Raw genomic sequence first — 23,885 nt, 5'->3', positions numbered from 1 at the left:
AACAGCTCGTGGGTTGCAGAGCAAATCAAGCTGCGAGGGAATTATCATGTCTTCAGTTCTTCTAAAAATTGGCCATCGACCCCTCCTCCGTGAATCATGGAGGTACTTTCAGTCGTCAACTCGTGTAACGGTACTTCTCAAAATTCTCAATATCCTCCTCAGCTTCCAACATAAATCATCGGCTTACCTAACGTTCAAACCATCACCCGGCCCAATGGTGGCAAAGTTAGTACAGCTCAAGAATGCAGCCAGGCTAGTGGTTAGTCGTTTTGCAAGTTGACCAACAAACGCGCGTGCCAACAGTATCTTCAAACTCGTCCAAACGGATATGATTCCGTTGCGTATGATGTATACTCTTCACATGTCAAATCTCTGAGTCTGACAACAAAACAGTTCTCGAGAGGAATTTGATCAGTCAGGGCTGAGTTCACAGTTGGCGGTTATCGGACCCCATTATTACAATCCATCGCTTTCGAATTATGGCGAGCGGTCGTCTCATAACTGAGTTGCCACATAACCTTCGATGGAAGCCTCCCCGGTTATCCCATCTACGTTTCGAGGCAAAAAAAAAAAGACAAAAAAACGCAAAAACTGGTGTGAAACGCAGCCACGCTATTTCATCACTCGAGCCTTCGGATAGTTTGTACCCAAAGCCAACTGTATTCAAAACCCGGCCTCCCCGGCGTGCGGCGATGCATGCGGGTTCCCAGTAACCCGGTTAGCGGGCTGTGCCGGTCACGACCCTCCAGCCAGCCATCCAGCCAAATGATACTTGTGACTCAGCCTCAACACATAACTTTAAAGTCGTCTTTCAAGTCTGAAGCCTTCGCTTGATAGTTGGTCAGAGACGTCCACTATCAAGTCTTGTTCAGTCACCGCCAAATCTCCTCCTTCGGCCACAACAAGTGAACACGGCCAGGAAATAATCTGCTGAAAACCTCTGTACACTGATACAGATTGTCTGAAGTCCTACCTAGCCATGAGCATTTGTCCAATTGACGCCAAGGTGTAAGCCTTGAATAGCGGCACTAAGAACCTGAGATCGTTGGCCGCCTCGGCCAGTGATAACTTCCCTTTCTCCTTTAAAAAAAGCCTTACACCATGATCCAGCCACGGCACACAATCCCGCGCTGCAGCATCCATGGGCCGTATCCGCCACCTCTAAACAAGTGGAACTTGAAGAGATGATGTGCATCCGTCCAGCCTTATACGCAGAAGAAATATTTTTTTTCATAGGGTAAGATGCCCTGGTTTCGAGATAGTGATTTGTTTTGCGAACAGAACTACTACGTTCAAACTGTTGGTGGTGCGACGAAGGGGGGCCATTGTGCGCCTTACTCCGTTGAAATGAAATGGCAGCTTTTCCTCACCGAATGAAGCCTTTTTCTGGATGTCTGGTAACATAGTTTTGGGGTCAAGGCTGGGTTACTTTTTCATCTAGTCGTACAGGTACGAATGGCGCTCCGGTGTTAAGACGTCTCATGGGGGTTTTCTTAAACTCCGTCAACCAACCGTGAAGACTCAAACTTGGTATTATACATCGTGTTGACCGTACATAGGTTATATCTTTTAGCGTCCAACTTGAAAACATGAAAGTTCAAGATGAGGTTATCCACAATTACCAGCCATCCTGATGGACTTTTGTCCCTCATATTCTTTACCGTGGAAGAAACAACGAAACCATGTGTGGTAAATATGTGGTAGACTAGAGGTACAAAGGGCAATTTTCTCAATACAGCAACTTGGTGAAAAGCGATATCAACCTCAACCTACTTCTCCCCTGACCCTCCCTCACCCCAAACCCGGCACTCCACCTAGAACTCCCTATACTCAGGAGGCGGCTCATGATCTCCCTCAATCTCAAGCCCATACCCGCTCCCGTTTCCACCAGGAACAGCAACTGAGTTTCCTTCAAGTCCAGTCGGGTGGGATCGCCGTTGCTGCTGGTCTCCAGGGAGAAATGAAGAACACCCTGCTGTACCCGACCCACCACCCGCAGATTGCAAAGCCTCTTCTTTTGTCTCACGTTCAGGCTTTCCACCTTTAGAATCAATACCTCCACCTTCAACTGCATGCGCACCATAGGGATTTCCGTCTTGATTGATGGGAGGAAGTTTCGACCTAGTGGATGAAATGGGCGGCAGGGTCGATAATCCAGCGGCTGCGGCGGCCGAGCTTACGCGGGGTGGAATGTGGACTGAGAGGGGCAAACCGGGCGTGAAGTCTGAATTTATACCGTTGCTGCGCCCATGCGTGCCAACATTCTGGAAGCCGAATGACTGCTGGAGCTGTCGAAGATACTGAGCTTGTTGAGCGGCATCTCCGCTATTTTTGGTACCAGCGGCGGCCACGTGATCCAATGCTGTCGGTTTTCCGTTTTGTCCAAACGTGTCGAGTTCTTGTGGGGGGAATTGGAATAACTGTTCATCGGAGCCGTGGTGGCCGTCCCATATACCAGGGTAGTTGTCGTTGTCAGCTTGTTGCGCGGCTCTTCTTAATCTCGCTATCTTCCGCTTTCTCCGCCGTAGCCAGAACCAGATGATGGCTGCGAGAGCCGTGCTAATTGTGATGCTAATACCAAGGGCAATACCAATGTAACTACCGATAGAAAGGGTTTTCGGGTTGTCGACGGGATAGTGGCGAGAGAAAACTACGTTGTTGACGGCGGACGTAGGCAGTGAATCAATGTCATCAGGATCATCATTACCACCATCACCATCACTACCAGTAACGCTGACGTTCGTGGCTCTCGAATTATATGCAGCCGCGACATGGGTTATGGGTGGAATGCTGGCTGTGCTACCGAGAGGGCTCCAGCAAGGTGTTTGGCCACCGATGGCGGACGTGAAGAAAAAGAATCCGCTGTTCATCTTGTTAGAAATTGGAAGAAGAATGCAGGTAGACAAGGGATACCTACGCAGGGCAGCAACCACCCGAGACAGAATAGTAGTCATCCGGGCACTGTTTCAGTTTCGCCGAATAACCACGAGCAGGTTGGGGATAATTGTCGCCACGCTTGTGTTCGATCTCAATTTCGGGCTCTACCTCTACGTTGACAGTGGCAGAAAATGAGTTCGTTGCAGAATTCGCAGCGACTGGCCATGGGCAACACTGAGGTCGATCGTCGTTACAGCCTTGGAAGCCGGCATAGTACATGGTGTAACCCTCGTTCGCGCCTACAAGAGTGAAATCCGTCGATGTACACTCGCCGGAAAGAAGAGAACCCGATCCTGTATAAATCGGGTCATTGACTCGAGTAAGAAGGGCGTGATCCTCACCACTGACCGCATATACAACATCAGGCTTGCTATTTCCACGAGATATCAGTAACTTCTCTGTTTTAGTTGGTTAGTTCAGGGGGTCGCTTGAACTTACGTGAAGCTTACGTCAACGGTCCGTCTAATAATCTGGTTAGCAGAAAGAAAGAACCCTCGGCATAACAAAAAGTTCATGAAGAAAAACAGAGAAAAGTAAATCAGGAGGTGAACAGGGAAAGAAGACACCTAAGAGAAACAGTAAGATTGGAAGGATAGCTTACGGCTGTGACATCTCGGCCATCACGGACGGGGGAGGAGTGTCTCCGCACCAGTTTTGATACCAATTCAGTTGCCAATCTGGACGACTGATATTAGCTCACATTTCGCGGCCAAAGTGTCTTAAAACTACTCACTGTCGCCGCCATATCCATCATTCCAACAATTGGGGTCATCATTCTCAGCTTGGGACATGCACTTGAAAAACTTCTTTGCATGTTCGCAGAAGCAACCCCAACCCGCCGTCATTCCCCAGGTGTTGACGCCATTGTTGTTTTGGCAAGTTTGATCCCCGCGCATGTAGGGGCCAGCGCAAGAATAGAATTGATTAGCCTAGAGGGAGTTAGAAAGGCTGTCCCGCGGCATAGAAGAAGACATTCACATACATGACACGGCCTAGATGTCGCGCCCCAACCTCGTCCTGGCCAACGATCAGGGGGGAACTTTTCTGGCCAAAAGTCTGCTGGCCAAAAGTCTGTTTGGCGAGGCTTCAAAGCGGCTTCATAGTGGTTGCCCGGCAGAGCTGACGTTGCCGTTGCCGTTGACAATGCTGGCGGTATAGGTGAAGCTGCGGGCAGCAACGTGGTGGCAGATGTAGCTAACATGGCATGAGCGTTAAGACCTAGATGGGAAGAAAAGACATATTAGAATGGAGATGTCTGGCGTCGTCAAGCTTTTGTAGCATTACCGGCTTGCGAGTTTGTCAACCCCGTGAAGAAAGCACATTGTTCAGTTTCGGTTTGGGAGCATCCGAACTACTCGAAACTCAAGTGGTGTGGCTGAGGCAATCTAGATATCGAATGTCAAGCACATCAAACCTGGCACCCAAAAGGCAATGCATTGCTGTCGCGGAGTTGGCACGTTGCAGTAGACGCGAGGCTGCTGCAGAGGTCAAAATCTTGCACCCTTTACTTTGTCGTGATGAAAGGAGGCCTCGATATCCATATCAAGCATGGGATAGAAGCTGAGTTGTTCAAAGGCATGGTTGGTGTAGAGTGGAGGCGCACTGAAGACACAGGCATCTGTTAGCCATACTTGGAGCCTTTGTATCTGTGAAGAGAACGAGTGGCTCTTTATCGGAGCCCTGGCCTGGACAGATCTTGGCTTGATGTGACCGACAAGAGAGGTCAAATTCACGAGCTGAACTTGAAAGTAGACGTCTGACATTTGATGGGCTGTGTTAACTGGAGAGTTTTGATTGCCTGATGCGTGGACTAACTTACTGTCCAGGTGACAATCAGCACCGCAGTGCTTCTGCAAACCAATCGGCCGGTCGTCATAGCTCTATCGCAAAGTATCGCGAAACGGCTAGATATGTGCAGTCTCTTGCAGAAATAGCCTGCTCCAGATGAGAAACCGAGGGATTCAAGATGTCATCATGAGGCCATGATCCCAGGTGAGGTGTCTTGGGGTTCGGGTTCGGGTCCGGGTTCGAGAAGATACTCTTTATGCACACCAGGAATGTGTTTCGCGAGATGGTGTTTGTAAACATGAAGTCATGTAGAGAGAGACGAGAGAGTTCAGCAGCGGGCGGGAGACCTTGTGGTCTCCTGATAAAATGCCTAGAGGTACCCGCACCTGTGCACTCAATATGCAGTTGCGGGCCGTACCTTACCTACTTGAAAACTTGACACCGAGCGGGGTCCGAATCGTTCATCTCCATGTCAGTTGCTCATTCCCCTTCACAAACAGCCAGGAGAAGAAAAGGGTAGTCTTCAGAAACCTCCACCGGCAAGCAATCAATTGCACCCTCTTATTACCAGGACATCAGCCTCCAATGGCCGAAATCGTCATGTCAGCCCGAAACCCTTCGAGCATGCGCTCATGGATTGACAAGCTTGGGTATGTCCAGAAAGAAACCATGATACAGAAGGATAGTCTGACTACCTACCTACTAATAATTCGCCCATACCCATCCATGCCCATCCCCATGATACTTTACTTCCCAGCCGGCTGCTTTTCCCCACAAATCTTCCCCTCTTCATCAAAGAAGATCTCCTTAACCTTCACGCTTCTCAAATGATCCACTCCCTTGCTCAGTTCACAATCATGATGGAACAACCACCACCTATCACTCTTCTCCGGGAACTCCACAATCGAGTGATGCGTCGTCCATCCCAGCACCGGCTCCAGAATCCTTCCACCATAGGTAAACGGTCCATAAGGCGAGTCGCCCACGGCATAGCACAGAAAATGCGTGTCGCCCGTCGAGTACGAAAAGTAGTACTTGCCATTCCGCTTATGCATCCACGCGGCCTCGAAGAAGCGACGCTCATGATCGTCCGCGTCCAGCGGCTCGCCCGTTTCGGGAGCCAGGATGGTCACCTCGCGCACACCCTGTTCGTCCGCAAACTCCAGCATGTTCTGCGTCAACCTGCCTACACGAGCTCCCAAGGACTTGACGCCCTTGCCCGTAGGTTCCTTGGGCCCCTGCCACTCGGCGTCAAACACGTTGTTTCCCTTTTGGTAGCACTGCAGCTGTCCGCCCCACAGTCCACCGAAATACAAGTACGCCTCGCCATCATCATCAACAAACGTGGCGGGATCGATCGAGTAAGATCCCTTGATGGGCTCCGGCTGGGGAGTGAATGGGCCCTCGGGCTTGTCACCAACGGCGACGCCGATGCGGAAGATGCCCTGCTTGTCACGAGCGGGGAAGTAGAGGTAGTATTTGCCGTTCTTGCAGGCGGCGTCGGGAGCCCAGAGCTGCTTGGATACCCATGGAACGTCTTCGGTCTTGAGGACGACGCCGTGGTCGGTTACGGGACCCTGAGGGTCCAGGGAGGGGGTGGAGAAGACGTGGTAGTCAGCCATGTCGTACTGGTCGCCATTGTCGTTGAACTGGATGTCGGTCTCGCGGTCGTGCGAGGGGTAGATGTACACGCGCCCGTTAAAGACGTGAGCGGAGGGGTCGGCGGTGTACATGTGTGTAATTAGGGGCGCCATATTTTCTTTTGTTGGTTTGTTTTGGTTGTGATCTTCGCCCGTGTAAGAGGGTGGGGTAAACAAACGGTTTTTGGTGGGGGAGGGTACGGGGGGAAAAGTTGGGGTAACTTCCACTTCTGTGTGGGGTAAGGAAATGCGGGGGAGAACCGCTGGGGTAAAAGTTTGGATGAGATGAATGAGGCAAAGGCTGGCTGGAGGAGAGAGAAAGAACCACAGGACGGATTAATCTGCAGGAACAAGATCCGTTAAATATTATGACTTGACCCAGGGATTTGGGTAGTCTTCTCCATCATCACCACCACCACCAGGTTAAATCGAACGGAACATGAAGCCGAATGATAAGACATGTGGGGATGCAGGTTCCATGTGGAGGGTTACTTTTTCCCTATTTATCCCCATTTAACCGTGACGCCAGTAACCCGGACAAGAGCCGGTTCGCCGTGCGCTAGGCGCGCCGAGGAAGCCCCCTCATTCGCGAACTTGCCGCTCCAAGGCGAAATCCCACATGGTCCATCCTCACCCTCCCCCCCCCCTCTTCGCGGTTTGAGTGGTCTGTTCAGTTAGGAAAAGTCGAAAGAAGCTAGAACGTTCTGGATGAGTTGTGGGTGATTTTGAGGGGAAAGGTAGTCGAGATTGATTCGAGAGCTGGAGCTCAGCTGGGATGGAGAAAACTCCATCTCTGGATTTTTTTTATGGATGTCTAGGATTAACAAAACCCTGTTGAAGCAGCGAAACCCATGTTCCGTTCAACGCCCTCAAGCACATATATTAGATTCATCCTCTGTTTTTTCCCGTTTATTCAGGTTATACTAGACAAGGTGAGTAATCGATGTGTTTCGTCTCATTCAACAGTCGCTATATACACAAACAAACATATCTCCCAAAAATCATCAAGTCATATGTATCCCTCCCTCTCATCCCACCCATCTCATCCCCCTCAAACCCCCTCCTCTCCAGGAAAAAATAAGAAAAAAATCACGCAGCATCCATAACCCCTGCCCTCAGTTTATTCAACGCATCCTCATACTTCCCGGGGCTATGATCCGTCAACATGCTCGTCCCAAACCTGACCTCCCTAAACCTGTGCTCCACGTCCCTTATATACTTGAGTACTATTCTCTGCGCTGGCCTCCCCAAATGGCCTTCCTGTCCATCCAACAAGAACGCATCCCTTCTTAGGACTCTAGTACTCTCCACCACAAACACCTCCCCTGGGGGAAGAAGCTTATGGCTCATCATACTTGCCCTCAACACTTTCAGAGCAGCGTAAGCCCATTGGTCGTCGTCCGAGAACTCGGGTCCTCTATCGCCACCGCTCCCTGGAGGAGGAGGAGAAGAAGAAGAAGAAGATGATGATGGATCACCTGCGCCGCCATGACCTGCGGTCCCAGGATCATACTGCGACGACTGATTCCCTCCATACCACTTGTCCGCAATCCCTGTCTGAAAAGCCTCCCAAATCCGCTGACGCACCTCTACCTTGGCCTCGTTGTTATCCGTCTTAAACGCCAGCGCAACCGCCTGGAAATCATGCAGCACACCTAATGACAGATACGGAACCATGTCGTTTCCATTGACGATGCTCGTAATCAATCCTCTTGTGGCCTTGCACAGCGATGCAGACATGGTACTAGGCGGACCGTACGCGTACACGTGGACCGGTCTACCGGAGGGTAAGCAGACGTGTCGAGGCGGCTGGGCAGTTGCGAACCCGTTGACCAAAAAGTCGCCCAAGACGTGCGTGTGCGGATCGGCTGACGTGACGAAAGATGTGGAATTGTAACCCGGGGCGGGTTCGGAAAGCATGACGCCCAATAGGGCCGTGACGCCGCCGCCGAGAGAGTGGCCGGTGAGCACGAGGCCATAGTCAGGGAATTCTTCCAGGGCTTGTTTCAGGGTGTACAGGACGCGGCCGTCGCCGCCATACAGCAACCGCTTAGCGCTCGCGTGAATCCCCTTGTGTACTTTGTAAGCCTTGCCACGCCAGACGAGGTCGTCGTAGTCACATGTCATGTCGGCCAGGACGTCTTCGAATCCGAGCGTGCCGCGACAGGCGAGCACTACCGCTTTGGAGTCATGGTCGAGTGAGATGTAGTGCACCAGGGGCACGCCCGTGTTGGTTGAGCCCGTGCCGTCCGACCCGCCTTGCGGGTCGACGAAGGAGGAGAGAAGGATGCTGCCGGCGTCGGATTCGGTGTGGTGTGCAAAGGAGCGTAATTCATGGTGGGTCTCGGTGTCTAAGGCGCGCAGGATCGGCATTTCTTTGGCGATGCCGAGCATTTTGAGGAAGTTGGAACCATAAGAGGCGGAGGCGAAACGCATGAAGCGCGTAATGTTTCGCAGAAGATGGAATTTGGGGAACATGCCGTCTACCATGCCAGCTTGTCGCAGTCCTCGCAGCGCTTCCGTGTTGCTGAATGCGCTTTTTTGAGGATCTCTGTAGGGAATGAGAGATGATGTGGATTCGTGTGGCAGGGTATAGATGCTCGGTGTGTATCTTGACTTTACCCGTCTTAAGTTTTGGTATGATGGGAGACCGTACGAGTGGGAGAGGGCAGGGTCGGATGATCGAGGGGTAGCCACAGAGCCGGCGTCTTCGTTGTCAGTCTCGATTGCACACGGCGAAGGAGGCCTGGAGTGTCGAAAATCGTCGGCGGCGGAAATAGAATATGATTCGGTCTGTGAGTATACTGAGTCGCGGCGCCTCTCGTGAACAGAGATATAACTCGCACGCGATGGAGGCCGCATGTATTGAGACCTCTCTCCGTTTTTTCTCCCGAGGCTACTTGAGCTGCTCTTCGGAGAGACACCAGGTTCCTCTATCCTAGGAATCGAAGCGGAAGACTGGCGGGTAGCTGGGCGTGAAGAAGAAGGACGATGAGGAGCCAAAACCCGGACAGGGCTAGGTAAAGCAGACTTGTACTTTGGTGAAGTCTCAGGCTTGGTTAACCTTGTACTTCCCGAGCTTTGACTTTCTTTCTTCTTACGCGATGGGGTGTCCGACACAAAGACATCTCTACTAAAGAACTTTCGAAACCCGCTCTTTTTCTCAATTGGTTTCCTCTTTAACTCGGCATCATCTCTACTTCTGGACGAGAGGGAACGATTGCCAGATGCTCGCGATATGGTCGTTTCCTGACGCTTGGTTGACGAGGAGGCTGTGGGTGGTATTCGAGGTCGCTTCTGGTTTGCTGCGTTCTCACTCCGCTTTTTTGGCATTTGAAGTGACGGGATGCGACTCTTGGAAGAGCTGGAGGCAGCTGACGCAGAAGAGCCAGGACGAGGAGTGGCAGAATCTGGTAGGTGCTCTAGCGACCTGGTCGGTACTGGAGGGAGGGCATCGACTGTCGGCAATGAGCGTTCCGACATAGTCACAATATCGTCGTCCAACTGCTCGACGTATCCGGTTACTTGGCTGATATCCCCATCCTCCTTGGTTATGGAATACCTTCTCTCCTGGTTGCGATTCAGCCGGTACACAACACGGCAGGCGTGGGGGGTGTGGTCCGCCGCAGCCTGTGTCTGTGAGGAGCCTTGACGGGGGTTCCTACTCTCCTCAATGAGTTCCACTCCAGGTGGCGGGGAGACCGGTATGTCGTGTATCGGTCCTTGAATATCGACGGTGATTGTTTTTGTGGTGTTTATCTTGGTGGTGATGGAAACCTTGGCATTGTCGCCGAGAGACCGTATTATTTGGTTCCTGATCCTTTCTTCTGCGTCTTCCTCGCTGTCGTGTGCATCGCTGCCGCTGGTGGGAGTCAGATCCTCTGTGAACTCACCGTCGTGCACACCATAAATGCTTTCCTCGTGGACGTCGACCCGCATACCGTCACTGAGAACTATGACATCCCAGACGACCTCTTCGATCTGATGCGCCCGTGTCTCCTCCTCAAGCGATCGCCGACACCATCTCTGCAAATAGGCCATACCGCAAAGTCCAAGCATCAAATCCATAACTCCCACTTGTTCGCCTTGTGCGCCAGTAGCTGGGTTTTGGAACTCCCTTCGTATAAGCGTGATGATGCTGGCCATGGCACGAGAAGAGTCAGTCGAGCCGAAGAACTGATCCAAGGTGGAAAGAAGAAGCTGTGAGGTCTCGGACAACATGGCGATTGTTGTTCCAGTCACATGGAAGCCTGTTGTTGTCCAAAAGAGAATCTGACTCATGGTCCGATGTAGGTTTTCCAAGCTTTTCTCCAACATATTCTCAGCCTCCTTTCTCCCATGTTCCGAAGAAGAACGAGCGATTGCGTCTCTGCCCGCCCTGCCGAGGATTCCTTCGAGGACAAAGCGACCCATTTCCAAGCTGGACAAGGTTGTCATCTTGGCAGCGTCGAAGCCATAGCCGGTCAAGAGGGTGCCCACCCGGAGGGCAAGACCAGTTGATCTGGTTGCAAAGCTGACGGCTCGGGCCACGGGGGAAGGCAGAAGAGTCCTTCCGGGATTCGAAGGGGCAAGTTCCTGGAGCTGGGACGTGATGGAGTCGTCCGGGACGACAGCCAACCGCGCTCCCTCATAATCTTCGATATCTTCAACATCAAGCGCCGAGAATTCCATCGTACGCCGAGAGTGTGGAGGAGAGACTTTTTGGCGGGGTGTTATGGTGTGTGTGTGGAAATCGTGTCCGAGTTCTGTTACCGAGGTATATCGGACTCTCAACAATCTTGGCCGTCATCCGCCCAAAGGAGTTAACAAACAAATAAAATGATGGTCAAACAGAAGCAACAGACGAAGGGCGTCAAAACTTTGCAAGAACAAGAGGGAAACGTGCAGCTAACAACAATAAACGACTAAACTCGAGGTATATGTGAGCAAGATAGGCTGAATCAAACAGATGTTCGGGCACAAGGAGAGATGACCTGTCAACTCCAAACCTAGGAAACATGCCGTCGAAGGTGGGCAACGGCAAAGTACCTAGACATCGCCAGAAAACTACGAGTCGAAGGCACCTGCCATCCAAATCCCACCCCGGTGGCCCCAGGGCCCCATTGTACGAGATGGTGGCGGCATGGACGAAGAGTTTGATAGGTGGTGAAGCTTGGGCCTGGACTTAATACTAACAATTATTAAGTCATGAATCAGTCCAATGGATGACGGTGATGAAGATGAAGATGCGGGTACAGGGGAGACTAACAGACGGGAGTGCAGGTTCTAGCATCGACGTGATGCACAGATGGCGGTCATCTGCCCGTGGATAGCATCAGAGGGCAAGCGCTTTTTCGACCTTGATCCCTCCCCCCAACCCGTTCCCCTAACCAGTAGTAAGGCAGCTGCAACTGTCCAGGAAGGCCTAACCCCGCGCTGCACGACATCAGAGTAACCTGTTCCTGGTAAGTTGGGCAGCCCTCGATATTGGATCATGTTAGTCATTGTTACAGTAGGGTTGTCATGTCTCGGGCGAGCATGCGACTGAGGACCCCTGGCTGGTCGATTATGGATGTTTTGTTACATATTTAAATTCCCAGCCCGACTTAGGTGTCGAAGAGCGAGCAAGTCTGCGGACAGACCAGCAAGATGGAAGCAGCTAGAGAGTGGGAGAAAAAGCAATCGATCGATGAAAGCTAGGGCCTTTTCTGTTGTTTTGGCGCCCCTTTTGCCCCTCAATCCTTTCCCAACAGTTTAGCTGTCAGCCCACTTTGCAACGCTCCAAGTTGTGACGTTGATGTTCAGCGTTCGAGAGGGAGAATGACGGGAGTTCGAGATAAGAGACACCGCTCATCTGCACTCTGCAACCGACTGGTATGGGATGAAAGTATGCATGCAGTCCCGCGCTGATCCAGTCACAGGTCTTGACATTTCGTCCGCATGGCCGATCCGTAGAGGTGCCCTCAGTGACAGTTTTAACTCAGGGTTGAGAAAAGAGGTTATAAAGCGTCAATAGGCCGCAATTGGGGGAATTTCGCTCAGTCCAGGTCCAATGCGCAAAGGTGGCGGCGGCAATGTCTCGTATCCTTTATCGTATTCCTTCTCCGGACGCCGTAGCCTCGATAGATGAGCCGACTGCGTCTTCCGGGAAGAGGCATAATGACATGTGATGGCTTACGTTCCTTTTTATTCGTTCCCCTCCACTGTTGATATTTGATGGTCATGTCGACTGGAAAAAAAGTATTGCCATTGATGCGCAAACTATGGGTAGCATGATCCAGCCCAGGGCTGAAGTATGCCCCCTCGATAATGGAGATGGCGGGGCAGCTCAGCTCCTGTACAGCTGCTGGGCTGCATTGGCATGCGGTGAGAAAATGAAACTTCAAGATCTCGCCCGTTGCGCCGCCGGCTCAATTCTTTTGTCGGCGCTTGCAAAATACTTGGTTTAGACTGTAGTTACCTTTCAGTCATCCACACGACAACTCCAAAGATTAGGTAGTGTCCGAATTGTAACAATTGCAGGTGACAATCCTTTGGCTCGTGCTGGCCGTTCCTCACCTGTTGTTGAGTCCCCTAGGTAGGTACTGCCGCTGCCTGCTTCGGCTATTCCCGCCCGCTGAACATCTTCAGCGGAATAAGCGAATAGCGAGAGGACAAGTCAACAATCCGCCGCCTGGTCTCTCTCTCAACGAGCTCCCAATCGTTTCGCCAACCCAACAACACAGCGAAGCGACGACATCCAAACGAAACGTTTCCCATATACCCTCATACCTCCGCAATGGCCGCCCCGAAAGAACTGTTCTCCGCCGATCTCCTCTCCCCCGAGGTGCAATCAGCCCTCCCCGAAGGCTACAAGTTACGCGCGCTTCGCCCAACTGATTATGACACTGGCTTCCTCGACTGCCTCCGCGTCCTGACCACGGTAGGCGACATTACCAAGGAGCAGTTCCAGGACCGTTACAACTGGATCTCGCGACAGGACGGTGGCTACTTCATTCTCGTCATTGAGGACACCAACAGCAGCCCACCCAGAGTAGTCGGCACCGGCGCTGTGTTGGTTGAGCGCAAGTTGTAAGTTGGCTTGTCTTTGGACTTTTCTGCCTGCCAGAACAATGAGCGGCGCATCATCCATCCCATCTCCCTTTGACTGACATGTCTTTCCCTTTTCCCCCTTCGGAAAAAAACAGCATCCACAATCTCGGGTCAGTCGGACACATCGAGGACATCGCAATCGCCAAGGACCAGCAGGGCAAGAAGTTGGGTCTCCGTATGATCCAGGCGCTGGACTTTATCGCCGAGAGGACGGGCTGCTACAAGACCATTCTCGACTGCAGCGAAGCCAACGAGGGCTTCTACGTCAAGTGCGGTTTCAAGAGGGCGGGTCTGGAAATGGCACATTACTATCAGAACACAAAGAGCAAAGCTTAGAAAGCTGTTAAATTCTACAATAATCATGTTCTTTGCTTTTCTCGACTCGGTATGGAATGGAAATGCTGACTGACCTCTTTGGCTGCATCGGATGCGGCTTGGAGGGTGATTCGTTCGTGGCCGCCGCCTGTGTCGGAGCTTCTTCAGCTGTACTCGGATCCGGCACAAACGATGCTGATTGATGACGCTATCCGAGACATGATTGAATCATGGCTATCGTGATCTTGATGATGACATACAAGTAGGTAGTAGCTCTGGAAATCGCGAAGGGAACCGCATCACGTCTACGTAACCTCCGGTAACCCTCCTTTACGTAAATGGTACCTTTGGTATACGGCGTACACCGATGGATGAAGTTGGGGCATTCCGTCCGTTGGCCATGGTGGCAGCAGTTGAACAGTTAATCGAGCATCCGTCGATCGGACATATCAGCAGCAGTTAACAGTTTCCGGATATCGCGACTTGCAAACAACAGTAATAAGCCCCTCTGCATTCCCTCTTGGGATTGGACATTAAATCCCCCTTTTATTGTTCCTTCATTTCGCATGTGACCCTGGTTTGCAGGCGGTGTTCCTGGATTCCCGGTCCCAAAAGACGGCTTCATCCAGGGAATGTGATCCGGCTGGTCAGTGCACCAACCAAGCTTGCATGGACTGGGTCAGCAGACCAGGATCGGGTGGAGGCACCTCTTTCAGTGGACCATCGAGGGACTTTTCGCCCTTCCACTGGATGTTCTGTGTTCGAAGCATGTCTTGGCAAATACCCCTTGATTCGGCATCTGACATGTGATTCTCGGAACCGACCACGTCAGGACCGGACACACGCCAATCACCAGTGGTGTAGTGGCTGCTAATAAACTCGAGACCGATATTGGATCTTGAATGTCTCTTAAGTTCTCCATCGTTGCCCCCAAAACAGGCTTGTCAAAATCCACTCGCTTCTCCCCGCGCTAGAAGCCTCGATTTTGGAGGGCCATCAGACAAGACATGAATCACTGCCATCTGGCTGCTCTGCAAGTCGACTGCTGTGCGATGCTCGCTCAGATATTCATCATCTTGCATCTCTCTGAGCCCGGGAAACGACAACAACAACAATAACAACAACGACATGTCGGCTTTGTCAGCTGCTGTGTCTCAATTGAGGCATTACGAGGCTTACCACATAACGAGATGGTGTGTGCATTGTTTCGGCATCCGGGAGACGCCTGCTTTTGTTTGCTGATGGATCTATCCGGGCCCTGTACCAGGAAGGGGAAAACGGGATCTCCCCGATGGACCATCTCATTAGACTAGGGATGTCCCATTCAGCATTGTAGGGTATGTAGTGAACATACACCAATGTACCCCACGAGGGAGGGAGACACACGTCCACCACGGGACCACCTCCCTGCTTTGGCTGTCATGGGTGAGCCGATCCCGTCACCGTCTTTGGTAATATGTCGAGCCATGCTAGTGTCTCGTTTCTTTTTCCCCACACCGGGCTTCCAGAATCCGGTATAATAACTCTGGTCCCCTCGAGTGTCTGGTCGGCTGACTAGACCTTCTTTTTTTCTGAATCTTCTTCCATCTCATAATCATTCGTATAACTCGCAAAGCATCGCTCAAGTAACGGTCATATACCATTCACCAATTCTCGTTCCATCCGAGCTCATACATACCCGACCGGCATTTGACACCTGCCAGCACATTTGTCACGTCTGTATAAAGCACATCGGATATCCCCAACTGTCCGTCCACACGCCCACACGCAGCAACTGCAAGCGGGTGTCTCAACCTTGGTCGAAGCGACAGCACCATCCATACTTATAAAAGAAGCACATTCCGTCAGTCAAAATGGGCGAAGATCTTCACGCCTCCATCACTCGTGTGCGCCTTGCTCTTCTGCAATCTCAGTTAGTTTAGCCCATCCACATCTAACGACCATCTTGTGTTCCTCTCATCTTACACCAAATCACTTAGAGTTCGCGAGCACCCTGGCACTTCGCCCGTTCGCCGCCGCAGAAGAAGCATCTCGACGGCTGTGGCATACGCCGGATCCAAGGACGGAGTTCCTCTTTTCGCCAAGCAGAGGGTCGTTCGCGTTGCTCTCTGAGGAAGGCTTCATTTCTTTGATCACCTCATCTCTCGGCACTACTTTCTCTTTTTTTACAGCCTCTGTGGCCTTGGATTACCACCTTTTTTTTTTTGGTCTGGCTCATATCATTGGTCCTCATCCACCATGTCTCCTCATCAGGTCAACAATGATCAGCAACAGGAGCAGAAGCAGGGTTCTTCGGCGGGAGGCGGCGGGATTTCATCAAAGGCTCCGCTTGGTTATGGTGGGTTGGGCGGATTAGGCAAAAGTCCCAAACACTGGCTCATGGGCGACGAGGCGTTTGAGGCGAGAATGCCTCATCATGATGGAGTACAGGCACTGTGGGAGACCAAGTGGAAGTTCCCAGTAAGTTTCCTCTGTGCCATCGGTTTTTGGCTTTCGTCATTTTTTTTTTCTCCCTGTTTTACTACTCAGGTTTTTTTCTGGCTTCATGGGAGCAAAAAGGGATCATCATAGCAAGGGAGAAGTGTTTTGGGGAAACAAAACAGTACCATCATCACCTCGAGTCAATTCAATCTGGGTTTCATCCATCACCTTAACTGCTTGTTTTGTCCATTTTGCAATCACAATGATTTGGCCTTTTTTTCCATCTTTTGTCATTTCCAAAGCGAGCGACGCAGCCAAGAAATCTTCCCAACCCATGCAAATACAATGTTAAAACTTACTCACCTTCCAACTAGTGCTCCAAATCTCTCTACCCCTTCCACGACGGTCTCTATGCCGACTTCGCTCCCTCCTTCGACGCCCTCATCAAGGCTAACCACAACGACATGACCTCCCCCGCCTGGACCACTACCTTTCTCTCCACGGGCGTAGCCGAGCAGCTCGTCGAGCAGGGTGACAAACTCGTGGCTGAGCTCAATAACATTAAACCCCCGGGATGTCTTCAGCCAGAGCAGCAGCAGCAGCAGCAGCAGCAGAGACGCAGACAACTCCGCGAGCAAGCCTCCTCGCTCTACCTCCGAGCCTGCTGCCTTTACCGCATCGCCCGCTTCCCCTACATCACTTCCTTCCCCAAGGTGAACGACCAGACCAAGTGGGATGCCTGGGAGAAGCAGAAGGAGATATATTCAAAGGCTGGCCAACTGTGGGAGGAAAGCCCCGTGGAGGAAGTCAAAGTGGCCTTTCTCGACAGACAGACGCAACAAGGCGAAGGGCAGTGGATCCCCGTTTACGTGAGGGTCCCTCCTGCTGGTACTTCCTCCCAACCCTCTACCGGTAGTGGCTACCCAACCGTCATCCTCATGACCGGCTTGGACGGGTACCGTCCGGACAACACCGTCCGCTGCAACGAGTTTCTCGCCCGCGGATGGGCGGTGGTGGTGGTGGAGATCCCGGGAACGGCGGATTGTCCTGCTGACCCGGCGGACCCGGAGAGCCCTGACAGGCTGTGGGAGAGCTTGTTGCAGTGGATGGGCACCTACCAGTATCGCGGAAAGAGGACGTTTGATATGAAGAGGGTCATGGTCTGGGGGTTGAGCGCTGGTGGGTATTATGCGGTGAGGATTGCGCACACGCATAGTCACAGACTGGCGGGTGTGGTGGCGCAGGGGGCGGGTGTTCATTACTTTTACGATAAGAAGTGGATGGAGAAGGTGGATGGGCATGAGTATCCTGCTCAGTGAGTCCTTTTTTTTCCCCCTTTCCCGGAATGAGATCAATTGGCAATGGCTAATGACGCGTGTACGTATGACAGACTGACGCCTGCTTTTGCTATGAAGCATGGGTACAGCTCCGTTGATGAGTTCAAGGCTGGAGTGCAGAAGAAGTTCTCCTTGTTGGAGAATGGGATTCTGGCTAAGCCTTCGACAAGGCTTTTGTTGGTCAATGTGGGTTTTCCATTCTGCCACGTTTTACTCTGAAAATGTTCTGTATCAGCATATTGACGGTTACAATGCAGGGTACCCAAGACGGTTTGATGCCCATCGAAGATTCCATGGTGCTGCTTGAATACGGCTCGCCCAAAGAGGCTCGCTTTTTCACTGGTGCTTTACACATGGGATATCCCCTAGCGAACTCGGCTGTCTACCCTTGGATGGAAAGTGTCATGGCTTCCATCAGAGAGTAGTCTCTGCTGCAAGAACGACAGTTTAGCTGTGACGGTATACACTCCCTCGGAATATGTCAGAAAGAAATATCAATGAGGCCGAATGTTTTGATCTTGCAAGCAAACCGAACAACGCAACATTTTAGTTAGTCGCTTTTAAGAAGGCAACAAAATATCATCATGCTATTTTCCTATCCGTCCCATCATTATTGATTACAGTCTCTTCTCACTTACCGTCCCATCCACCCACCATCAACAACCAGCACATGTCCGCTCACGTAACCACTCGCCTTACTGGCCAGATACACAGCCGTTCCCTTGAAATCTTCCGGACTTCCCCACTACAATACCAAATTGGCCAGAGCCATCACGTTAGCCATGAACGTCTGCAAATTGACAAACAAGAAAATAAAAAACCGAATGACTTACCCTCCCAGCCGGAATCCTCGCACTAATACTCTTCAACCTCTCCTCATCTTTCAACAACGCCTCGTTCATCTCCGTCTCAATATACCCCGGCGCAATCGCATTCACCGTCACGCCTTTACTCGTCCATTCATTCGCAAAGCTCTTGGTCAGTTGCCCAACGGCTCCCTTACTCGCCGCATACGCCGGCACCGTTAACCCCCCTTGGAACGTCAACAAGCTGGCAAAGTTGATCACGGACCCCTTGCGTCTGGTGACGGGGTGGGGGTCGAGACCCAGCATGTGCGCGCCCACGTCCCGACATAGAGTGAAGACGGCGTTGAGGTTGACTTGCATCACTTCGGCAAAGTCGGAGTCGGGAAACAGGTGGGAAGGGTGTCGACGTTGGATGCCGGCGCAGTTGACCAGGATGCGGATGGTGTGCCCGTCGGAGAGGATGCGTGGCACTAAAGAAGAGACGTCGGTGGGGGAGGAGAGGTCGGCTTTGTAGATTTGCGCGTGGCGGCCGAGGGATTGGATGGCTTGGAGGGTGGTGGTGGAGGTTTCGTCTCGCTGTGACGGGTGGTTTTTAGAAACGGGTCTTTCTTTTGGAACGGATAGGTACCGGTCTTGAGGGAGCTAGAAGGCGACGGATGGACAGACCTGGACGAGAAGAATATCGGCGCCGGCCTCGGCAAGGGCAATGGCCACGGCTTGACCAATGCCTCGCGTGGCTCCGGTGATGAGGGCAGTGTGGCCCTCGAGGGAGAACATGTTCTGGACGCTAGTGGTTGACGTCATCTTGTTTGGTTGTTGTGAAAGGGATGGAAGGTCAGGGTAGTCCATGGGAGTGATTCAAGCCTGAATCCGAGGATATCTGGTGAAGTTATACAAAGTCAATTGGGCTTTGTGGACCTTGATGGCCCATACCTAATTCTGTGGTGTCATGGTAAGTAGGTACGTACCAATTTGTTCCCACCCTCCCACGTCCCACGCCTACCAGATTCAGTTGTCCCCCACGTAAAGCAGCCCATCATCCCACGCTCACTCTTCGAAGTTTTGTTTGAATACTTGTTCTTCAACCCTTCCCTGCTTTGGGCTAGCCCTGATCGGGATGGACAAAATCCTTGATCAGCTCGACGAGAAGAAGAAGAAGACGGAGTAGAAGAAACATCCATGATCTCTCAACATCCAATCCAGGTTTTCTCGGTTGATTCCATGTGGATGTGGATGCTCCCCTGAAGACGAACAAGTGGAGATCGCCCTTCTCGCTAACACAAGAGCACCGAACGGGAAGTGCGGGGAAATTCCTCCTCTCTTGCTCTCTTCCCCACATTTCCCCGCTTTCCCCACGGAGTGTAAACCAGGCGGTGTTGGTCTGGTTGTTACCGTCGGGACAATTTATTGACGACACTTGCAGTTATTCGCTAAAAGTAAGGCCGTTGTCCGGAGCACGGCAGCCGAGTCATACGAGGTTCTCACGTCTGGTGATCTTTTTGTTTTTCGTAATTTGTTTTGGTGTCATTTGGGATTTTACGAATGGGTGAGCAACCTGCGGTGTGATGGGACTATTTTGGTAAGTTTCGTTTCGTCGAATTGACTGACCATCGAACGTGAAACCAAGAGACGTGCTATGGACATGGCCTCTTTTTGTCCACCAGGTTCAGTTTCCCCCGGGCTTACTTCACTCCACCAATGTTGCATGGCCGAGTGGATAGCCGCAACTAGTTGAAGTGTTCAAGCTAGGGGCTATGGGGTAAGTTTTCGATCGAGGTTGAACTAGGGTTCTATAATAAGTACCACGTCTGGTGTACATTTGTTTCTCTGTATGCTTGATCAATATCGGTCTCACTATGTAAATAAACACCAACCCCAGGGACCACCACTGCAACCACCATCCGTACCTCTACACACCGTCACTCTGTATCATCTGTGTACGAGGATTCACCTTGGGTCATTGTCCTCATACCATCCAAGCAAACAAAATGGCAACAACAATCAAAGCCTCCGTCCTCCACGGTGCCCGCGATCTTAGCGTGGTAAGCGAGACACTCTCCTATTACCCATCTTCCCGTCCCCCCATACGTAACACCTCCAAAGACAACACCAAACCCAAAGTTGAACCCCCAAAAAAAAAACTAACACCTCCACTTCCAAAACAGGAATCCCGCCCCCTTCCCACCCTCTCGCCAACCGACGTCCTAATCTCCATCAAGTCCACCGGCCTCTGCGGCTCTGACCTGCATTACTACACGCACTTTCGCAACGGGGACATCCAAGTCCACGAGCCTTTAACCCTTGGTCACGAGTCCTCGGGCATCATCACCGCCATCGGCAGCCCCTCCGTCTCCTCCGAGTATGGCCTGAATGTAGGCGACCGCGTCGCGCTGGAGGTGGGACAGCCATGCGAGGCTTGTGAACTTTGTTGCCCCCCAGGTACCGGTCCTATTGGAAACTATTCGGGGGGACACGGGGAGGAGAGCGGTGGAAAGGGTGGAGAGAGTACAACTACTACCTCTAGATACAACATCTGTCGCGCCATGCGCTTCCGCTCTTCAGCCAAGGGATGGCCGCAATTTCCCCACGCTCAGGGAACCCTGCAGGAGGTTGTTGCCCATCCGGCAAAGTGGTGCCACAAGTTGCCGGAGAGTGTGGATTACACGCTGGGAGCGCTGGCGGAGCCGCTGGCTGTTGCTATGCATGCGGCTGGGCGGGCGGGAATTCCCTCTTGCGTCCCTCACTCCTCTTCATCCATGACATCGTCTCGGGGGGCGGCCAGAGTGAAAGTTCTGGTATTCGGTGCCGGTGCCGTCGGGCTACTCTGTGCTGCGGTTTGCAAGTCCATCACCAAGGGGGACGCGATAGTGGTGATTGCGGATATCCAGGCTGATAGGGTGAAGTTTGCGGTGGAGAACGGGTTTGCTGATGCGGCGGTTGTAGTGCCGATTTCAGACAAGAGGCCGGAGACGATAGAGGAGAAGCTGGAGTATGCAAAGAGTGTGGCCGAAAGGGTTAAGGGGGCTGAACTAGTCAAGGGACTGGGAGGACAGGTGGGTGAGGTTAATGTTACTTTTGAGTGTACGGGGGTGGAGAGTTGTTTACAAAGTTCGATATATGTGAGTACTGACATTCCCAAACTCTTTTCTATCCATAACTTCATTTGCACCATTTTGAAATGGGCCGCTGATTTGATGGAGTCATAGGCGACGGCACCAGGTGGCAAGATTATGATCATTGGCATGGGTAATCCCATCCAGACGCTACCCATCTCTGCCGCTTCGCTGAAGGAAGTTGACCTCCTTGGCGTGTTTCGGTACGCAAATGCCTATCCAAAGGTGATTGAGCTGTTGGCTAGAGGGGATCCGCATCTCCCTGACCTTTCTAAGCTGGTGACGCAGCGGTATAGTGGTTTGGAAAGTATTCCCATGGCATTTGACATGGCGGCTAGGGTGAAGGACAATGAGGGGAATTTGGTGTTGAAGGTTATGATTGATATGTAGAATGTCGATGCAGTGAAAATGCTGTAGAAAAAGAGAGATATGGATGGATGAAATACACAAAGATACTATCAAAGAGATCAGTCGAAGTTACGGTTCGCAGAGACGTAGTTGACCTAGTAGACATTGTAGACATGGCCAGTAGCATAAGAAATGTCTCTTTATGTCCATCACATGTTATTCTTAAAGGTTTATTCACTCTAGTCAAGATATTACCTCACCAACCTGTACCTGGAACAATCTACGACTTATCGGGAAACCCAAAATCCACGCCAAACGGCGGATACACGTAGCGCTGCACCTTACCCTCCTTGACCAACCCCTCCGAATAATCATTCAGTAGCTTTTGATCCTCAGCATCCAACTCGATCAGCTTGGCGTTAGCCTCGATACGCTCCGGGTTTGTTGACTTGGGCAGAACGGTGCTTCCACGGTAAACTGTGGATTTGCAGTAAAGTCTTGTCAGCACTTCTGTTCCCTTTGTGTGTAGTTCCCCAAGCAACGCCACTCTCTCGGAACCCAGGATAATGACAGGGAATAAACCTACGGTGATAACTCAACAACACAGTAGTAGGCTTGACCCCATGCTTCTCAGCAATCTTAATTACCGGCTCGGCGCTGGTCACGGGGCTACCGGTGCTGCCAAAGGGCGAGTACGCCATGATGTGAATGCCCTTCTCTTTGCAAAAGTCGACAATTTCTTGCTGAGGCAGTTGCGGGTGGTTCTCGATTTGGTTGACGGCTGGAACGATCTTGGCGTGGGGGAGGAGCTCTTCGAGATAGCGCTTGCTATACTGTTTGTATTGTAAGGGGCTTAGGTTAACGGCCGCCATCACGAAGTAAGAGGTAACGAAGAAGGGACGGGATGGCTAAAGGCTGAGCAGGGTTGGGCAAGGAAGGTCATGAGAATAGAAACGCATACGTTGGAAACACCAATAGCCTTGGTCCTGCCGGACCCTACCAGCTTCTCCATGTTCTTCCAGATCTGGACGTGGCTGTAGTCGCGGAGAATGTCGCGCTCGCCGTTGGGAAGCTTGGGGAATCTGTCATCGTTGCCTATGTGTTGTAGTCGGTTCGTCAGTCCACTAAGCAGCGACCTTGGTCTTTTTTTCTTTCTTTTTTCTTTTTGTTCTCTCTCTTCTTCTTTTTTCGTATGCCCACTCAACGAACTCACCTTCAGGATTCATCAAAAGCGGCCAATGCTGTTATAGCCCAAGTCGCCATTCGTTAGCACCTTCCTCAACACCTTTCTCTTTAAATTCCACCCCCACTTTGACACAACCCCCTAACCCCCCCAAGCAAAGCAGCTCACAATAGCGAGAGGAAAAACTGAAGACTGAGACAACATACCACCAAAAACAAATCAACATACTCCAAACCCAGATTCCTCAAACTCTTTTCTAGCCCCTCCTCCGCACGGCTCGTGTACGTCGCCCATAGCTTAGTTACGACAAACACATCCTCGCGCTTGACGATACCCTGATCAAACGCCTCTTTCAGGCCGGCACCGACATGCTCCTCGTTGCCGTAGCAGTAAGCCGTGTCGATGAGGCGGTATCCAGATTTGAGGGCAGCGACGACGGCGTCTTTTACCTGGGTGGATTCGCCTTGCCAGGTGCCTATTGAAGGAGGGGGAGGGGATGGGTTAGCTGCGTGCGAGGGGTGGAAGGGGGGTGTTGTGTGTTTAAGAGGGGAAGGGGACCTGAACTGGTGACAATGGAGAACAAACGGGAAACTCACCAAGTCCCAGCGCGGGAATGTTAGCTCCGGTGTTGAGCTTGAAGGTTTTGGTGGCCATGATGGTTTTTTGATGGTGGTGCTGGTGGTGAGGTATCTGGTTTTGTTTCCAACTACGAAAGATTCTGATGTTGCTGCTGTTGGCAAGCTTCAAAGAAGGAGTATGGGGAGTGAACAAGACAAGAAACGGCTGATTTTACACGGAGAATCCAGCTTTTGGGGTCGACTAGAAGCTATGATATCAAGATTGAGAGTGGAAAGGAAAGACAGAGGAGGATTGACCAGTTATATCAAGTTACGTTCGAGGAGAAGGTTGTCCAGGGTTTGAGCCAC

The 23,885-nt window shown here is 51.7% G+C and overlaps 10 protein-coding genes across 10 annotated transcripts; 4 read left to right on the top strand and 6 right to left on the bottom strand.

The window, feature by feature from the left end:
* Positions 1-849: 849 nt before the first annotated feature.
* Positions 850-1,611, bottom strand: NCU16348 (hypothetical protein). Its single transcript, XM_011395049.1, has one exon. It carries the CDS (start codon positions 1,232-1,234, stop codon positions 974-976), a length of 261 nt encoding a protein of 86 aa, XP_011393351.1. The 5' UTR covers positions 1,235-1,611; the 3' UTR covers positions 850-973.
* Positions 1,612-1,646: 35 nt separating this feature from the next.
* On the bottom strand, positions 1,647-5,044 carry NCU01899 (hypothetical protein). The gene is made up of 8 exons (XM_960437.2): positions 4,757-5,044; positions 4,222-4,693; positions 3,920-4,155; positions 3,671-3,866; positions 3,539-3,614; positions 3,376-3,399; positions 2,918-3,307; positions 1,647-2,862 (listed from the first exon to the last, which is right to left on the bottom strand). Exons 3-8 carry the CDS (start codon positions 4,136-4,138, stop codon positions 1,815-1,817), a joined length of 1,953 nt encoding a protein of 650 aa, XP_965530.2. The 5' UTR covers positions 4,139-4,155; positions 4,222-4,693; positions 4,757-5,044; the 3' UTR covers positions 1,647-1,814.
* Positions 5,045-5,258: 214 nt separating this feature from the next.
* Positions 5,259-6,504, bottom strand: NCU01900 (xylosidase/arabinosidase). Its single transcript, XM_960438.3, has one exon. It carries the CDS (start codon positions 6,477-6,479, stop codon positions 5,472-5,474), a length of 1,008 nt encoding a protein of 335 aa, XP_965531.3. The 5' UTR covers positions 6,480-6,504; the 3' UTR covers positions 5,259-5,471.
* Positions 6,505-7,223: 719 nt separating this feature from the next.
* On the bottom strand, positions 7,224-12,004 carry NCU01901 (hypothetical protein). The gene is made up of 2 exons (XM_960439.3): positions 11,614-12,004; positions 7,224-11,535 (listed from the first exon to the last, which is right to left on the bottom strand). The coding sequence occupies exon 2, from the start codon at positions 11,034-11,036 to the stop codon at positions 7,455-7,457; it is 3,582 nt and encodes a 1,193-aa protein (XP_965532.1). The 5' UTR covers positions 11,037-11,535; positions 11,614-12,004; the 3' UTR covers positions 7,224-7,454.
* A 724-nt stretch (positions 12,005-12,728) lies between these two features.
* NCU01902 (glucosamine 6-phosphate N-acetyltransferase) lies at positions 12,729-13,842 on the top strand. Its single transcript, XM_960440.2, has 2 exons — positions 12,729-13,415; positions 13,532-13,842. Exons 1-2 carry the CDS (start codon positions 13,123-13,125, stop codon positions 13,770-13,772), a joined length of 534 nt encoding a protein of 177 aa, XP_965533.1. The 5' UTR covers positions 12,729-13,122; the 3' UTR covers positions 13,773-13,842.
* A 1,488-nt stretch (positions 13,843-15,330) lies between these two features.
* Positions 15,331-16,528, top strand: NCU16347 (hypothetical protein). The gene is made up of 2 exons (XM_011395048.1): positions 15,331-15,663; positions 15,731-16,528. Exons 1-2 carry the CDS (start codon positions 15,605-15,607, stop codon positions 15,861-15,863), a joined length of 192 nt encoding a protein of 63 aa, XP_011393350.1. The 5' UTR covers positions 15,331-15,604; the 3' UTR covers positions 15,864-16,528.
* On the top strand, positions 15,640-18,107 carry NCU01903 (pigment biosynthesis protein Ayg1). Its single transcript, XM_960441.3, has 4 exons — positions 15,640-16,211; positions 16,547-17,487; positions 17,563-17,695; positions 17,767-18,107. The coding sequence occupies exons 1-4, from the start codon at positions 15,990-15,992 to the stop codon at positions 17,932-17,934; spliced, it is 1,464 nt and encodes a 487-aa protein (XP_965534.3). The 5' UTR covers positions 15,640-15,989; the 3' UTR covers positions 17,935-18,107.
* Positions 18,012-19,224, bottom strand: NCU01904 (2-deoxy-D-gluconate 3-dehydrogenase). Its single transcript, XM_960442.3, has 3 exons — positions 18,982-19,224; positions 18,343-18,891; positions 18,012-18,254 (listed from the first exon to the last, which is right to left on the bottom strand). Exons 1-3 carry the CDS (start codon positions 19,162-19,164, stop codon positions 18,144-18,146), a joined length of 843 nt encoding a protein of 280 aa, XP_965535.3. The 5' UTR covers positions 19,165-19,224; the 3' UTR covers positions 18,012-18,143.
* A 760-nt stretch (positions 19,225-19,984) lies between these two features.
* Positions 19,985-21,917, top strand: NCU01905 (sorbitol dehydrogenase). The gene is made up of 3 exons (XM_960443.3): positions 19,985-20,357; positions 20,481-21,434; positions 21,522-21,917. The coding sequence occupies exons 1-3, from the start codon at positions 20,304-20,306 to the stop codon at positions 21,816-21,818; spliced, it is 1,305 nt and encodes a 434-aa protein (XP_965536.3). The 5' UTR covers positions 19,985-20,303; the 3' UTR covers positions 21,819-21,917.
* A 35-nt stretch (positions 21,918-21,952) lies between these two features.
* On the bottom strand, positions 21,953-23,882 carry NCU01906 (GCY protein). Its single transcript, XM_960444.3, has 6 exons — positions 23,556-23,882; positions 23,166-23,434; positions 22,990-23,017; positions 22,738-22,871; positions 22,363-22,609; positions 21,953-22,253 (listed from the first exon to the last, which is right to left on the bottom strand). The coding sequence occupies exons 1-6, from the start codon at positions 23,611-23,613 to the stop codon at positions 22,057-22,059; spliced, it is 933 nt and encodes a 310-aa protein (XP_965537.2). The 5' UTR covers positions 23,614-23,882; the 3' UTR covers positions 21,953-22,056.
* Between the last annotated feature and the right edge of the window lie 3 nt (positions 23,883-23,885).

Source organism: Neurospora crassa, linkage group I (genome assembly GCF_000182925.2).
Source record: "Neurospora crassa OR74A linkage group I, whole genome shotgun sequence".
Lineage (NCBI taxonomy): Eukaryota > Fungi > Ascomycota > Sordariomycetes > Sordariales > Sordariaceae > Neurospora > Neurospora crassa.
This window is presented reverse-complemented; position numbering and strand designations above follow the sequence as displayed.